Source organism: Poecilia formosa, unplaced genomic scaffold (assembly GCF_000485575.1).
Source record: "Poecilia formosa unplaced genomic scaffold, Poecilia_formosa-5.1.2 Scaffold29, whole genome shotgun sequence".
Classification (NCBI taxonomy): domain Eukaryota; kingdom Metazoa; phylum Chordata; class Actinopteri; order Cyprinodontiformes; family Poeciliidae; genus Poecilia; species Poecilia formosa.
Window position 1 is genome coordinate 411,409 of NW_006799968.1, and position 15,236 is coordinate 426,644.

The following is a 15,236-nucleotide window of genomic DNA, read 5'->3' on the forward strand; positions in this document are numbered from 1 at the left end:
CACCCCCTTCACCCGACCCCCCCACGCACCCCCCTCTAAAAGTACCATAGCTCGGTGCTTGCAAGGATGTTTACAATGTCTTCATTTTCTTTGTGTGAGAAATTCAGAACTCTTCTTCCCCCCCTTCTCTCCTCTGTCGTCTTTCCCTTCAGGAGTTTGTGTAAAGTGTACATTACCATGGTTCTTTTTTATACAATACTCTGTAACTTGCCTTTGTAAATTTGGGCTGGAAAAAATAAATCTTTTTATGAGACAATCTGTCCTAAGAACTGCTCAATGGCTTTTTCTCTCCGTTGCTCGTCGGCTCTGCTAAACGGTGCCTTTGAAAATGTGTCTTTGATCTTCTTCAGCCACGTTTTACTGCGTCACCCGTGGATTAAAATTCAGTGGATGTTTAAATATTTCTCAGTCATCTGGAGAGTTTCACATCTAAAGACCTACAAAGGCTGAAACTGGCCCAGCAAAGGCAGAAGCAGCCTGGTTACCGAGGAGGAGCTGCAGAGATTCACAGCTCAGGTGGCGACAAATCTCCTGATCGAACAGCATTTTAGTCATGCTGACTGCGTAATCCGTCTCTGGTTTACGGAAGAGTTGGAAAGAAAAAAAAAACAGCTATGAGATGTTCAAGAAGAAACGTAGCAAGATAGCAGAGACGTGGAAGCTGATCAGGATCGAAACTGAACTTCTTGGCCAAGATGTTATATGACAAAGAAAAATAACGCTTCACCACGACACCCTGAACTTTAAATTCAAAGTAAACGCTCTAAACATAACGCCGGAGAATAAAGGAATGGATAACTCCATTGTTAATGTGCTTAAAATCCTTGAAAATCCTTTAATTTCAATTGGGTGTTTCCAAGGTTTGGAAAGTACTAAATGTTTGATTAAAAACAAACATTTATTTATAGTTGAAACCAGATATCTTTAAACACCTAATCAAAAGACACATGAACTTTTTTTATTTTTTTTGTCTGAAGTTAAATTAGGCTAAATTTTTCTTGTTTTAGGTCAATTAAAATGGCCAATGTTATTTTACTTGATACAAAACATTCAGATATGTTTTAGCTCATGTTGAATACTGTCACAAGACATTATTAAGAGAAATAAATGATATATTGTAATTGTGAATTTAAACCCTTCTTTAGTTCATTGTCTTTATCTCTAAGGTGTGGTGCTGGAAAAGTTTGCAAACTTACCTTGAAAATTACTTGAATGTTCCTGAGGGAAAACTGAACCCCATCGACGGGACATCCTGAGCATGTACTGCATTTAAAATAACTCAATTTAACTGGTAATTAGTCTGTTCTTGATTAAGTCTCCGTTTCAAAACGATACTTAAATGTTACGGCTAACAAGAAGACGGTGCTAACAATAAAACAATCTATTTTTTTAATAAATGCCATTAGAATTATGAAGCCGGGTTTTTTTAGGGTTTTGACACAGTAAAAATCTCATCCCAAGTCATTTTTATGTCTGATATCAAACTGAGATAGAAAATTGACTCAAAGCAGACTTTTTTTTTTCTGCAAAGACCAGCACTTTCCAGTTTACATTTTCCCTTTTTAACATGTTTATCACTAAATTTAAAATAAAAATCCCTTTGACTGCAGGCGTCAGGGTGCACTGCTGCACGTGGCCACAGGAGGGCAGTGTCTATAAACGGGCCAGTCGGTCTGAGCTGAATCAATGTCCGGTTTAAAGCAGCGTTTCTATCACGCTGGTCACGACCACATACATCAGGCTGAAGTTTGAGGTTAAAATACTTCAACATCTTTACAAATCCTTTCATAAGTTTTCATCCCAGAAATGCTAATACATATTAAAGTTGTATGTAGATTTTCAAAGTATGAAATCTCCACTATTTCTTTAGTTTTTGCTTCCATTCAGTCAGATTTTGTTTTAATTTGTTCCAGCGGTCTTGAGCAATCATTTTCTAGACTTTCTGGAGTTTTACTCTCCAGCAGACGGACCACGTGTGAGGAAGACCATGGAAGGTCATCAGAAACACCTGGACGACTTACTGTCCACAAAAGACGTAGAAGGAAAATATACTTGGTGATTTAAACAAAGTTTTCTTATTCAAATCATTTTGAAATGAAACGGTTACGGTTTTGAGTGTCTTCAGACTGTCTTTTTACTATTTCTGCATAGAAAAACCATAAAAAACCTGTAAAATGTAACAATCTTCTCCCCACTGATCTCTTAGTTCAGTGTTCATCCCGTTTCTGCTCCTTCATTTTCAACATTTCTGATATCTGTTGTGACCCAGCTGTCTGCAGCTCCCTCTCTATCACAGCCCTGTCTGGGTTTGATGTGGCGTTCACTGGCATGAGGCAGCTCGGGGTATTTTTAACTGCCCCCAATGCCCCTGAAGTGACTTGGCTCCGTGCATTAGTATAATGCAACATCGGTGACTGAGAGTGATTATGCCGGGGATGATTTTGTTGAGTGTAAATCGGGGGGGAAATCTGATTATCCTCCCCGCTCTGGGCTCTGCGCAAGGGAGGAGGAGGAGGGTGGAGGAAGAGGAGGAGGAGGGCCTAAAGATACCAATGTGCTGAGCCAATGGCTTTTCCACCACAGAGCAGCTGGCTGGCATCAGGACAGGACAGGCCGCTCACAGGAAGGATACCTGGAGGACACCGGCACCCTCCAGCTGCTCGTCGGACACCGAGGGCGACTTCCAAGAGGTGTTCATGGGATGCACTATCTACGCAGCCAGCCCTAAGGCTCTGCCCGCCGACGAGGCCCGGGGCCAGGACAGATACTACCAGCTCCCCCACTACAGCCATCCTTATGGTAACTGCAGTCAGAGGATAGCAGCCTGCAGAGCCAGGTCAGTGAACGCAACACAGGAAGTCCACATCGGGAGTAAAACTGAACCACAGCAGCATGCTGCTGGTCCTCACACTATGGGATAGATTTGTTTTTTGTTTTCATAAGTAAATTAGATGGAAATCTTTATAAATTGGTGTAAAATAAGTTATGGAAATACAGGTCTAAAAGCAGGTTGTTTCTGCATTTTTTTTTTTTCCTGGGAGTCATGACTGAGAAGCTTTAGAGATAGAAAACGGTGAGATATGAGCAGATTCAAAGCACTGAAACAGAGGAACGCACTGAGAGGATATCAGTCTGTCACGTGTGGGTGTGTGTGAGTGAGTGTGTGTGTGTCACAGTTTCTTTGACTATTTCCTCACATGACTTCTCTTATCCCTGCAGTTCAAACGTCCATCAGTAGAAAGTAGAAACTAATTGCACATTTAAAGACTGCGAAGAACTGCAGAGAGCTCTGATACGTGAGATGTGTTTTTTTATTATTATTATTATTTAAAATTTTGATCATTTTTGTCCAGGGCATTTTATTATTAATCCTTTGTTATAACATCAACAGAGCTGTTTTTTTATGCTAAACCATTATTAGTAATGCTAGTGGGATGCAACTTTAGCACATGTGCATACACACGATGAGTATAAGTGGAGGAATCTGGAGGGAAGGCATCGTTAACCAGTCGAGAACCTTTCAGTCAAAAACAGCGAGGGAATGCCATCAGACCCAGAGGACGACTCAAGTAAAGCAAATTCAAAACTCACACAGGTTTCGGTCGATCAAATGAAGCGATGAGAGATGAACCAGTTTTGGGGCTGAAAATCAGGAATCTGTCGTTTTTCCATTACCTGCTTGTCTTTTCAGGGTCATCAGGGCCTGAAGCTCTTTCTGTATTATTCATAAAGTTTATTTGCAATATGGCTGCTCAAGACGTTACAGGTTTCTTTAGCAGTGTTGCAGAGTCACGCATCCATTAACGCTTGCATAAGGCGCTATGACACTGCCTTGTGGAAATGACTATGTCAAAAAGACATAATTATCATGGCAGCATTTGTTGCTCTAACGCTGGCTTTGTTGAGCTTTAACTAGGCCCTCACAGAGGTGAAGTCAGATTCCTGTGGTTTGCACTGTGCTGCTATAAGGAGGAAAATGATTCCTCTCCTTCCGGGCTGCAGGGGATCAGTTACAAAATGACTAACTTTTGAGTAATATTTCAAGTTTTGTCAGAAGAATCTTTAACATGTATCTATTCATCGATAAAATTCCAATGATTCATTGTTGTACCAAAATATTAGATTAAGTCGTTCATGCTTTAACTGTGTCACTCCTCGTCTATTTTTAGTTTCATTTAATCCGTAAGCCAGGGGTCAGCGACTTTTGCAAGCCTGAGAGAAATTTTTACTTCTGGTCCAGCTGAGCGAAATTTTAGAGCCACAAAAACAACTTTAGCACATGGAAGCAAAATAACTTTTGTTTCAGTAAAACTTACTGATAGAAAAATGAAAACACTAAAATATTTGTTACACCATTAGTGACAACATTCGGAAATGTCATGCCTATTTTGCATGAAAACACCAAAGGAAAAAAACTGCTAATGCTATCATTCTTAATGTAATTACCTTTACTTTTGGAAATATTGCTCAGTTATTTTGCATATTTGGTCAAAAGTTATTGGGATTCTCATTCAAAGCTGAGGTTTTACCGTTGTGCTAATTTGAAGTTTCCGGAGCGGTAGTGGGGGACTGATGATTTGGGTTTGTTTTACGGTCTGCGTACCCTTCTCTGTAACTCCTCTGTAAATATTCTAAAGTTAAAGTCTCTTCAGCTTCACTGTACCGTAAATAGCGGTGTCCGTCTCGTCGCTGGGCTCACCTGACTCAAGTTATTATTTTTCTGTGTATTTTCTGAACTGCAGTGACAGACATTTTCCAGCACTGCTTCTTTTGTCGATCGGACTCTGGCGTTTTCTAAAAGTAAGACGTCTAGCGGGATATGTTAATATTAAATATATAATCACTCCTGCATGGAGAAACACATCCTTCCTCAGAAACTGCACTCAAGCCTTGAAGACTCCCAGGGTCAACTCTCTGATGTTCAGAGTTTTTTTTTGTTTTTGTTTGTTTGTTTTTGCACATTTTCAATTGGATACAAGTATTTTTTTAGGATGCCGTGCAGAACCCTTATTCCTCAAAACATAGTGTTTTTAATAACCAACTATATCTTCTCAGTGTTTCACTGACTTGTCCTAATCTTCTGCAGTTCACTTCATACAACGTGCCTTTTCTATAGCAGTGGAGTCTTTGTGCAGTGAGTGCAATATATGAGAATAAAAGATAATATTATTTTTCTGAATTATGACTCCATTAGTACTCACTATCAAATTCACAAATTTAGAAGTGTAGCTTCAATCGGTTTTTTATGAAGGTATCTTACCTTATACCACTCTGTGCAGTCCTTAGTAAGAGCACTCAGAAACCTTCTTATAGCTATTAAATCAGCTTGATATCGATATTGATGTTTTCTAAATATTTACATATTTCAGATTTTTTCTTGGTTTTCTTAGCATTTCATTTTCTTCAGTTCAATACTTACACTATGTAAGTATTGAGCAACTGAAGTTATGAGTTCATTACTCATAACTTAATTCATGGACATAGCAATAGACACACATGGTAATATATCTGCTGAGAAAACCCAGCTCCTTACTTGCTTTACTCACTGTCTACAATATGGTATGTAAAAAACATTAAAGAGATTAAAGATGTGCACTTTAAGTTAAAAACTACAGCTCGTTTTACAACCATGGCTGTAAATATGAACACTCCGTATATTAAAAAATAAATAAATAAATAAAGTTTAGATATTTATTTCCGCGGAGATAATATTTTCACTTTGCATTTTAGTCACACATAATAATAACACAGGTTCGCTGTTTTCACTGGGCGTCGGTGGGGTAAAAAATAGCCTCGGTTTAATCCCCAGCCCACATTGGGCTGATAGGTAAGCTCAACCCACCTCCACAGACGGACACACTTGTGAGAGCGACGCAGCTCAGCAGGGCTCGCTCATCTTACTGCTAGTTCTTTATTTACGGTAAGGGAGCTACGGCTTGGGAGGCTTTTTTTTCTCAACGCGGATAAAACTTATTAAATGATATCTGGAAATGCATCCGAGACCTGAAGAGCTGCGCGGGGCTTCAAGGTGGCAACACAGCGGAAAGAGTCGCCGCACATAGAGAGCTACAGGTAAAAGACTTTTAATCAAGTCGAGCTAGTGCGAGTACGGTACGAACTTCCGGTGAGGATTTCAAAATAAAAATTGTCGCCTCTCAATTTATGTTTTAATGTAACAAAATAAATGCTGAAATATTTTTTCCTTGGACTGCATGGTTACGTAATCACTATTAAAATATTATATTCCTATATGATTGCATACAGTATGCATTTTTTAAGTTAGTATCTGTATTTTATTTTGAAGGAAAACGCTTTTTTCCGGTCTTTAGCGTAATTTCGCCAAACTGCAACTGTTCTGATATTATATAAACTCAAGACTTGTTCTGGAAAAACTCACTGTAGAAAATGTTCAGGAATAAAATACAAAACCTCACAAAACTATTGGGATTTGCTTTGTAATTTTCAAATATATATTTATATTGAGTTTTCATTAAAAGAAAATGCTTATGATATTTAAATAAAAAAAGATATTCTACTTTCTGTCTTGGGAACCTTTACCTTACAGCATAACACCTTATTAAGCAAAAAGATGTTTCTATTTTCCCTAAACTGTTATTTTTATAACTTCTGTTTATCCTTAAATCCCAGCAAGCTATAAACAGTACTTATTGTGCTCCCGTTAATCTTCAGAAAGGTTAACACTTGGAGCTTTGTGCAGACTTTAACACACCTCTCTCATCAAAGGTTGTTTTGAGGCGCTTGCACAATGGGGAGGTTATTTCAGGAGGCCTCAAGCAGTGCAGATGTCAGAGTCCAAAGGCTGGACCTCTTTTGCACTTTGATGGGCTTTCTGCCTATAAAATACAACAAGAACAAATAAAGACGATGCACTGCAATAAGGAAAAGAGAAAACGGATAGATATACAGGACGCACGACGGGAGGGGGAAAAAAAACTAAAAGAGAATAATGTTACCAAGAGTTCCAGTGCAAAAGTGGCAGATATTCATTTCCTGCTTTGCATTTATTTTGGTTTGGTTTGTTTTGTAATCATGCCATTGTTTGTCTAAGTTCGAGAAACCCACTGCCTTCTCGTCATAACAAACATTCCCCCCTACACAGCCAGCAATAACAATTACCTGTCTGATATCGTCTGACAGCAAAGGTCGGCTGCGCTGGCGTAGCTGCAATTTGTTTCTATGTAAATACGTCGGATTAAACTGCAGGAAAACGACAGGATGGCACTGTAAACCGATAGTGTCAGTTACAGCTGGTGTGGAAATAGGATGGTGACACAACACCTGTAACTGATTATAATCAAGGACAGACTGTTTTTGTTTTTTGTTTTTTTTTACTAAAAAAAAAGTGTTTGATAGTGGAGCCTTCGGTCGTTTTGCATAAAACAACAACAACATGGTTGCTGAAGGATTGCAGACAAATGGGGGCAGAACGCGTGCTTCAACCCTCTCACTGACTAACAGCCTCTAACACGATTACAGCTTATTGGATTGGAGGATGTCTTGTGACAACGCAAAATGTTTCTCCCAAGAGACAAAGAAGGATACGGACAGACAGACAGACAGTGGGACGTGTCTGGGGTTTTTCTGGTCCGCTCCCTGTGGCATTGCAGCTCTGCCCGTTTAGGTGAACCTCCACACCAGTCTCAGGTCATTCGCTAACTGTTGTGCTTTCCGTATCACCATGTCTCCCCCCATCAACTTTGAGAAGTCTCCTCTTGCCACTTCTCCGTAAAAGCTGGAGGTACGGAGGGAAAGACAAAATTGCTCAGCCTGTCAGTTTAGGTGGGAACGTTTGCAGTTGTTTGCTTCTCGAGCATCATTGGACGGCGTCAGAGTAAAAGAGGCTTAGTCAAATTGAAACACTTCTAAAACCGTACATCCTTTCTCCTTCAGCGCTTATTGGTCGACTGCAGGAAATCAACAGCGTATGCATTTAAGTTTATTGTTGTAATTTGATGCTGCATGAAAACTTTTGCATGCGTGGATGTTGCTGCTGTTTATGTGTTTATTAGTTATTGTTTCATCTCATGTTTAAGGAGCTCATTTGAGGACATCACCAAAGGCCGGCTTTGCGGTGGTTCATTTCGTCTGTCTTGGGTTTTTTTCCTCGTCTCTAGACGCGTTTGCAAGAATTCCTAAGAGGGAACTTGCTTGAGCTCACTTCTCTTTTCATCTCGGCGTTAAGCATGTTCAGCGCTCTCTCTGCACATTTTCTTTAATTTGTCCTGCTCTTTTAATATGAGCTGGGGATGTTGCAGGAGAAAATGTTCCGAATTAATTGGAAGTTACTGATGATCACAGAGTTTGTCTGTGTCTTAATCAAGCTAAGTCTTATTTCCCCCAAATAAATGTTGATTTAAATGTCTCTGTGTCCTGAAAACTTGGCAACTGAAGACACTGACACTGTGCAAGACTTTTTGTTTTGTTTAGTTGGGGGAGGGGGGTTGGGCCCAAGACATTGATTTATCTGTGCACTTGTCCAGTCTCTTAAATTTCAAACACACATTGTAGGAAACAAAGGCTGTAATACGAATTAGTCAAAGCCCAGAGAAAAACACCTCCAGACTTATGAATCCACTTTAAAAGAGTAGACAACAGTCTGGCTCCCTGAGGATACGTCTTTGTTGTGGTTTTAAAAGTGTGTGCAGTTTTGTTTCTTGAACAGCCTCCATTAGTTAAAAAAAAAAACACCTGCAGATCTTTAACTAAGCCTGGCCTTCAGGTGATGTCGCATGAGTCTGAAACTTGCTGCTGTTACGTTTCACATGTTCGGGGGTCAAAGGTGACGTTTCGGTTTCGGACGATGATTTCAAATAAAACAACCTACGACGTTCATATTCATGTTTATTCGGTCGTTCGGCTGATTTTGTTTGACCAAACACGTTGGTCGTCATCGCGTATCAGAACATTACATTACGTGCTGCTGCTATTTTCCAATGTTCCCAGATATTTTATGGTAAAATTTATAATAAACTCCGTAACTGGCTTTGTTTTTTCTGCGTTAGCGTAGCTAGCTTGGTGTGTTTCCGGTGTTTGGCGGCAGCAGCTACACCTCCAGGTAAAATGCGGCTCCTCGTGTTTGTCGTTGTTTCAGTGCCTTCCCTTTTAGCGCTACGCAGTCAGTCATATTTGGTGCAGAACTTGTTGGGAGCGGTTCACTTGACCTTATGTTTTCCAGGTCCCACGCTGAGACAATCAAGTTTTGACGTTTGCTAACTGACGCCATTACTACATTTCGATGCGCAGAAAACCAGATTTTATCCCCCCGCCTCCACTGCCACCTTCAAAACCTCCATGCCCCAGGCTACTGCCCCAGAGTAAGTACTTGTTTAAGTCTGACTGTGACCAATACAGTTCAGCATTAAAAAACATCTCATTTGTGTGGTAAAGAGTTGATATCAGGACATCTTTTTAACCAAACATCAAATTTTAAGTCCCCATTTTACACTCAAGTCAATCCCTGAATCCTTTAAACTTAGATTAAAAGTGGAATGACCCTGCAGTTCCCAGCCTTATCTATTACAAAAAGCTTCTTTTTTTTTTTTCTTTTTTTTTTTTAATGTCCCATTTAATCCTCTGTGATCCCACATAAGCAGTCAGCTCTACCTCCAAGCATCAGCAAGCCATTGTTGTTTGAAAAGGTCAGCGGCTGACGTAAAGCTTCTGGCCAATTAGAGATAATACTCTGGAAACTCCATGCAGGTTGCCTGTTTCCATCAGCACCTGTAATTACACAGGAGCAGGTGGTAGCGACTTCCCCGCAGCCCCCAGAGGACGGCACAGAGGTGACATGTTTGCATCCATGTTAGAAAGGCAGGAAAAAAAAAAAAAAACAGGGATGTGAACGGTGCTTCAAAGAAAAAAAAAAAATTACAGTGATGACCATGGAGCAAGACCCTTAAAAACGTCAATATGAAGCGAATCTGAGCGCTAAGTTTAATGTCCAGAGCATACAATGTTAAGGAAGTACATCCACACTCTTTCTGATATGTCAACTGATTGTAGTGGTTCTGATTGATCCAGTCGATAAGTTTAAGTTTAGACGTTTTGATGATGCCGGTGTCAGAGAAATGAGGATCACCTGAGTGGAACTGGTGTGCGTATCGGTTGATTGAAGATGCAGTCAAAAATAAATTTCAGCACATTGGACGTCACATGCAGTTTGGTTAAATCGGTAATTAACAGGTTAGAGAAAGTTTAGTTCTTATCTAAATCTGCCAGGAGCTCTCTGAGTGATTTGGCAGGAGAGGACTGGAGAGGAAGGGTGTCGAGACACCTGCAGCCACGGGAAAGGAGCTTAACGCTGCAGAGAGTTTGCCGGGTCCTTCAGCGATCAGAGTTTATGGTGGAGTGGCAACAAAAAAGCTTGGATTTAATCTTAATCTTGCCTGGAGTTTATCTAAAGACATGCGGGAGACTCCGAGAGCAGCGTTCTGTGGTCTGATGATGAGACGAAATGTTTTTCCAAAATGACACGCTACATTTTTGGAAAATCACCAGAAACACACCTTGGAATAAAAAGAAAAAAAAAAACAAACAAAAAAACATTTAAATCAGCAATCAGTGATGTAACGAAGTAAATGTATCAGTTTTAAGAGTTTTGTAGTAAGTTCATTGGTGTAATAGCCATGTTTTTTGGTTTGTTCATAAAAATTACAGCACGGTTGTCAAGTTGTCAGCTTATGTAATTATATACTGATGACGGGTTTCTCATATGATGACGTTGTCACGATAGTTAGCAGTTCTCTACATGTATGAAATTGTATACATTTATTTCAGGTAAACACATTTCGTCACATCACAAATTAATGTATTTCATTGGGTAGTAGTTCAACACAAAGTAGTGCTTAATTGTGAAAGTCAAAGCAAAATGTATGTTTTTCGACGAATAAAGATCTAAAAAGCCTGGCATGCATTTGCATTCAGCACTTTTTAAAGTCACTTTTTGAACATGTAAAGATGAAATCTTTGTCTACTCTTAATTTCTCAAGGCCTTTCAGACCAGATGGAGAGAAACATTGAACATCAAATCCAGACCTTACCACAATTTCTCAATTAGGCTCAGGTCTAAGCTTGGACTGGGCCATTATAACACACCAACGCATCTCGATCCAAACCATCCCCGTTTTATTATTATTGCTTATTTTTCCAACATCTAGCCTCTTTTTGCCAATCTTCCAGCAAAGCAAGATCTATGGAGTTCACAACTCGCAGCTGATTCTCCCCCATGAGCTTCGGATGTCTGCAGCTCCTCCAAAGTTACTGAAATCCTAAGTCTTTTAGTCTTTGCTCCTTTTTATTATAAGTTGTAGGTTTAAAGAGAGCTCTGTGCGACGTTTCTGAACCAGAGGTACTGCTTTACAAGACAACTCTGATTTAAACTTTGACGCAATTTTTTCCTTGAAAAAAAAAAGATGCTATTTGTTCACTGATGTTCTCTAACCAACTTCATAGGCCTTCATAAAGCATCTGTATTGATATTGTGATTAAATCTTACACACGTCAGCTCCATTTCCTAACTAGATGTTGGGAGTTTACTTAGTTGGGAGGACGTATGCACACCACACTTTTCAGAGGTTTATTTTTATAAAAATAAATTAATAATAATAATAATTAATAATAAAAGGTATTTCTTACCACTTCATAAGTACATGTTGCATTTTGTTGGACTATCACATAGCATTTTAGTAAAATACCCCGAGGTTTCTGGTTTTAATGTGAAAGACTGTGGGAAAAGCTTACATATAAAAATTTTTGCTAGGAACCATCGTCCAACGTAAGTGGAAAATATTTTCCTAAAAGAGATGGCTTCAAATTAAAGTGCTTTCACATGTAAATCTTCCCTGTCGTGTTGAACTATTGAAGATCAAGTTACTGATGGCTGACCGTAGAGCTGAAACGTTTCTGTTGAAGTGCGGCGGCCAGGCGGCAGCACCAGCAGGTGTCGACTTGAGGTCGGTGGCCATAAAAATCCTCGACGGCCTCGCAGAGGACGGAGACTTAGAGACAAAACTGATTCCTGGCATCTGTTTTGAGTCGTGCACAAACCAGCGTCAGCGAGGCCTTGAACTGACCTGAGCAACAAAATCCATCACACCGAACGCAAAGCTGGAAAAAAACTGCTTTTATTTCAAACCTCCTCCTTTTAGCTTCAGGTGATTATTAGCAACAGACTCATGGGTAACTTTAACTTTAAAATAAAAAAATATAAAAAAACACATCCGTTGGGGATTCTTCTTGCATTACCGTCATGTTTTCCCGCTTTTGTAACTCGCTGAGGTTGCACTTGGAGACGTCTAAAGCGTGTGTTTTTCAGGCGCCGGAGGGGGGAGGAGGGGGCAGCACATCAGGTCAGCCATCTGCACAGTCTCTAACTAAGGTGCTCTACTTTTTCTGCATGAGACATCTGGGCGCGAGTACACACTGACCTATTTACCAAAAGCACCAGAACACAATTTTAATCTGCCAAGTGGGCATTTTTCTTCACTCCTTTTTTTTTTTTTTTTTTAAATGTACTACAAACAAGCCGAATCCAACTGGAAACGTTGCATCACAGCGATAAGACAGAGTCCGCTTGTTTTGACCCAGAAACCGTTCGGGGAAGCTCTCTCTCTCTCTCTCTCTCTCTCGCTCTCGCTCTCTCTTTCTCTCGCTCTCTCTTTCTCTCTGTTTGAAGCCAAACGTGGGGATCGAGCGGGGGAGACGTGCCTGCTGTTAACCCTGAGTTGTGTGCGTGTTTGTGTGTCCAGGGCCAGGAGCATGACCGAGCAGCAGGAGCAGGGCGAAGTCACAGGCCTCCTCTCCACACATGACCTGGACCCCTCCAAAGACGACGACACACACGGCCACTTCAGGCAAATGTCACGCAGCTCTTTGCAACTTTCACTGCTTTGACATGTTTTTGTTTTTTTGTTTTTTTCCCCCCCTCTCTCTCCCTACACAAACCATCTGCATCCTGTGGGATGATTGTGGGTTCCAGCCCTGCGAGATTTATTTTCACAGCCTCATTTTGTTCTGTATTTGATGTGAAACAATGGTCAAGCTCACACACACGTTCTCACACAGAGATTTACAAGGAGTTTGTTTATGTTCCCCTTCGAGGTCCTCGCAAAAGACACTGTTTTGATTACAATAAGTTATAATGACAGAAATATAAAGTGTCTCAATCTGTCGCGACGTTTTGCAACAGGCCGACAAACAAAATGTTTGTCTGTTACGTAAGGAGGATTGGAGGCGGAAGCAGATTAACGCCAGGGAATCTGTTCTGGGATGAGGTTTGGCTCTGAAGCGCGGTGTGTTGGTAAACTCTGTGAATGAGAGGGAGTCTAACACTCTGTGCACACGTCAGGTCTGATCTTGTAGGACTCGGTGAGAAGAGCGCCGCTTTTGTTTCTTCTATGTTTTGAGTAGAAGTTTGTGGCATTACACAGAAACCGGCCTGCTGTGTTTGTTTTTTGTTTGTTTTTTGTTTTTTTTTCTGTTTGTAGCCATGAACGATGCAAGTCAAACGTTCCCAGAGCTTACAGAATATTTTCTGAAATTTGCAGATTTCTTTTCAGAGTTTACTCTTCCATCGATCCACAGGCACTGAACTGTACACAAAGGCACTTGTTAACTGTGACTTTCAGGGGCTTACAGATGGGTTTTTTTCCATAAATTACATGGAACTGATTGGGACTGGGTGATATATTATGAGGTGACTCGTCATCAGGCCCAGAACTGGAGAAATGGACAGTTTTCCTGTAACATTAACTTGTTTCTCTGTTGGCACATTTCTCAAGCTTGACCGGCAGTGTGAGGTGTGAACACCTCGTACATGAGCATGATTGACAGACCCTCCTCCTGGCTCTGATTAGTTGTTTCTGCCCGGGAGCGTTGCACTTCTGCAAATGGCAGTAGGATCACTGAGAGCATCTTCTTTTTTTTTTCTTCCCCAAATTATCTCTCATATTCTATTGTCAGGATATAGTGACATTTTTAACAAATGTGTTAAAAAAAAGAAACATTTTTATGAAAGTTACATATTACAGTAACATTCTCAGAACTAACTGTATGACAAGGTGACTTGCACCCCAGGATTTTCCAGACTTATGAGAATACTTTCTATAATTTTCAGGGTGCTTCCTGGAAGTTATGGGTCGCATTCTGGAGCTTTCGGGTTCGTAAACTGGATCACGTGGATAAACTGAAAGTGTCAGCATCTATCTGTATTATGGGACAACTTGCAAGAGTGGAGCTTAACACCTTTGCAGGAGACTGTTGTACTGTTTTGTTTCTCTTTTTGACCAGCGCGTTAAAGTAAAGTCAAAATTAGTGAAGGTTTTTTTTTAAATAATTATACAGTCACCAAGAAAACACCTCAGCTACACTGTCTAAAAAAATAACATGGGACTCTGATTCATCTCTGCTCATATTTGGCGAGAACTTTCTCCAGATTCCTCAAAGTGGGCTTGAGGTTCTAGAACGTTCTGACCGGTTTTCACAAGTCGCCACAAAACACAGATCCTTAAAAATATGTGGATGATTTAGTAATGGATTCTGTTAAAAAAAAAAATAAAACAAACTCTGCGATTTCTGGAGAAGTAATCTTTCTAGTTCTGGGTAGCAACCTGTAAGTCCAAGGAGAAAGAAGATATATTTTAGGGACCACTACTGTTTCTTTTTAAAGATATTTCATTCTTTGTGATGAACTCTGGCCGAGCTGCAGCGAGTTTCTGTAGATATTTATGGGCTCCAGGCAGATGACCTGAATTTAAAGAACAGGGATTTTAGAAAGATTACACAACAAATATTCCCACAAGCCGGCCTACAAAGGAAAAGATTATAACTCACACAAAAAAACACAAAACAAAATAAAACATTCACTTACAATAGTACTTTAATCTGAGTATATTCCAATGACCTCGATAAACTTGTAAAGCACCATCATACTGCTGTGGATACAGATACAGTCAGGAACACACACCAAAACAATTATTAATAATCCCAGAGACTTTGTCTTATTTCTAGTTTCACAATGAAACTAGAGACGTTCACTTTCTAATTCTGGATTTAGTTTGGGATTCTTTCATACCGAAACTAGAGATAAGCATTATTAATAGTGTTTTCTTTTAACTACTGAGTAACAAACTTCAAAACTTTGAGTTTCAACCCAGACTCTAAAGACATATCCTCTAAAGGACCAGCGTTCAAAACATCAACGTTTACTGCCACCTTTT

The 15,236-nt window shown here is 40.1% G+C and overlaps 1 protein-coding gene across 4 annotated transcripts in view; it reads left to right on the top strand.

Annotated features, from left to right (window-relative positions):
- The first annotated feature begins 2,563 nt into the window (after window positions 1-2,563).
- The window catches only part of gramd2aa (GRAM domain containing 2Aa), a 35,837-nt gene continuing 23,164 nt past the window's right edge, over window positions 2,564-15,236 (top strand). Inside the window, exons 1-2 of one of the 4 annotated variants that reach the window (XM_007548988.2) lie at window positions 2,564-2,836; window positions 12,768-12,872. In XM_007548988.2, the coding sequence (XP_007549050.1) occupies window positions 2,697-2,836; window positions 12,768-12,872 (245 nt within the window). In that variant the 5' untranslated portion in view covers window positions 2,564-2,696. Of the gene's footprint in view, window positions 2,837-5,831; window positions 6,073-12,767; window positions 12,873-15,236 lie in introns of those variants that run through there. The other 3 variants (XM_007548989.2, XM_007548992.2, XM_007548991.2) reach the window with 3 other exon arrangements.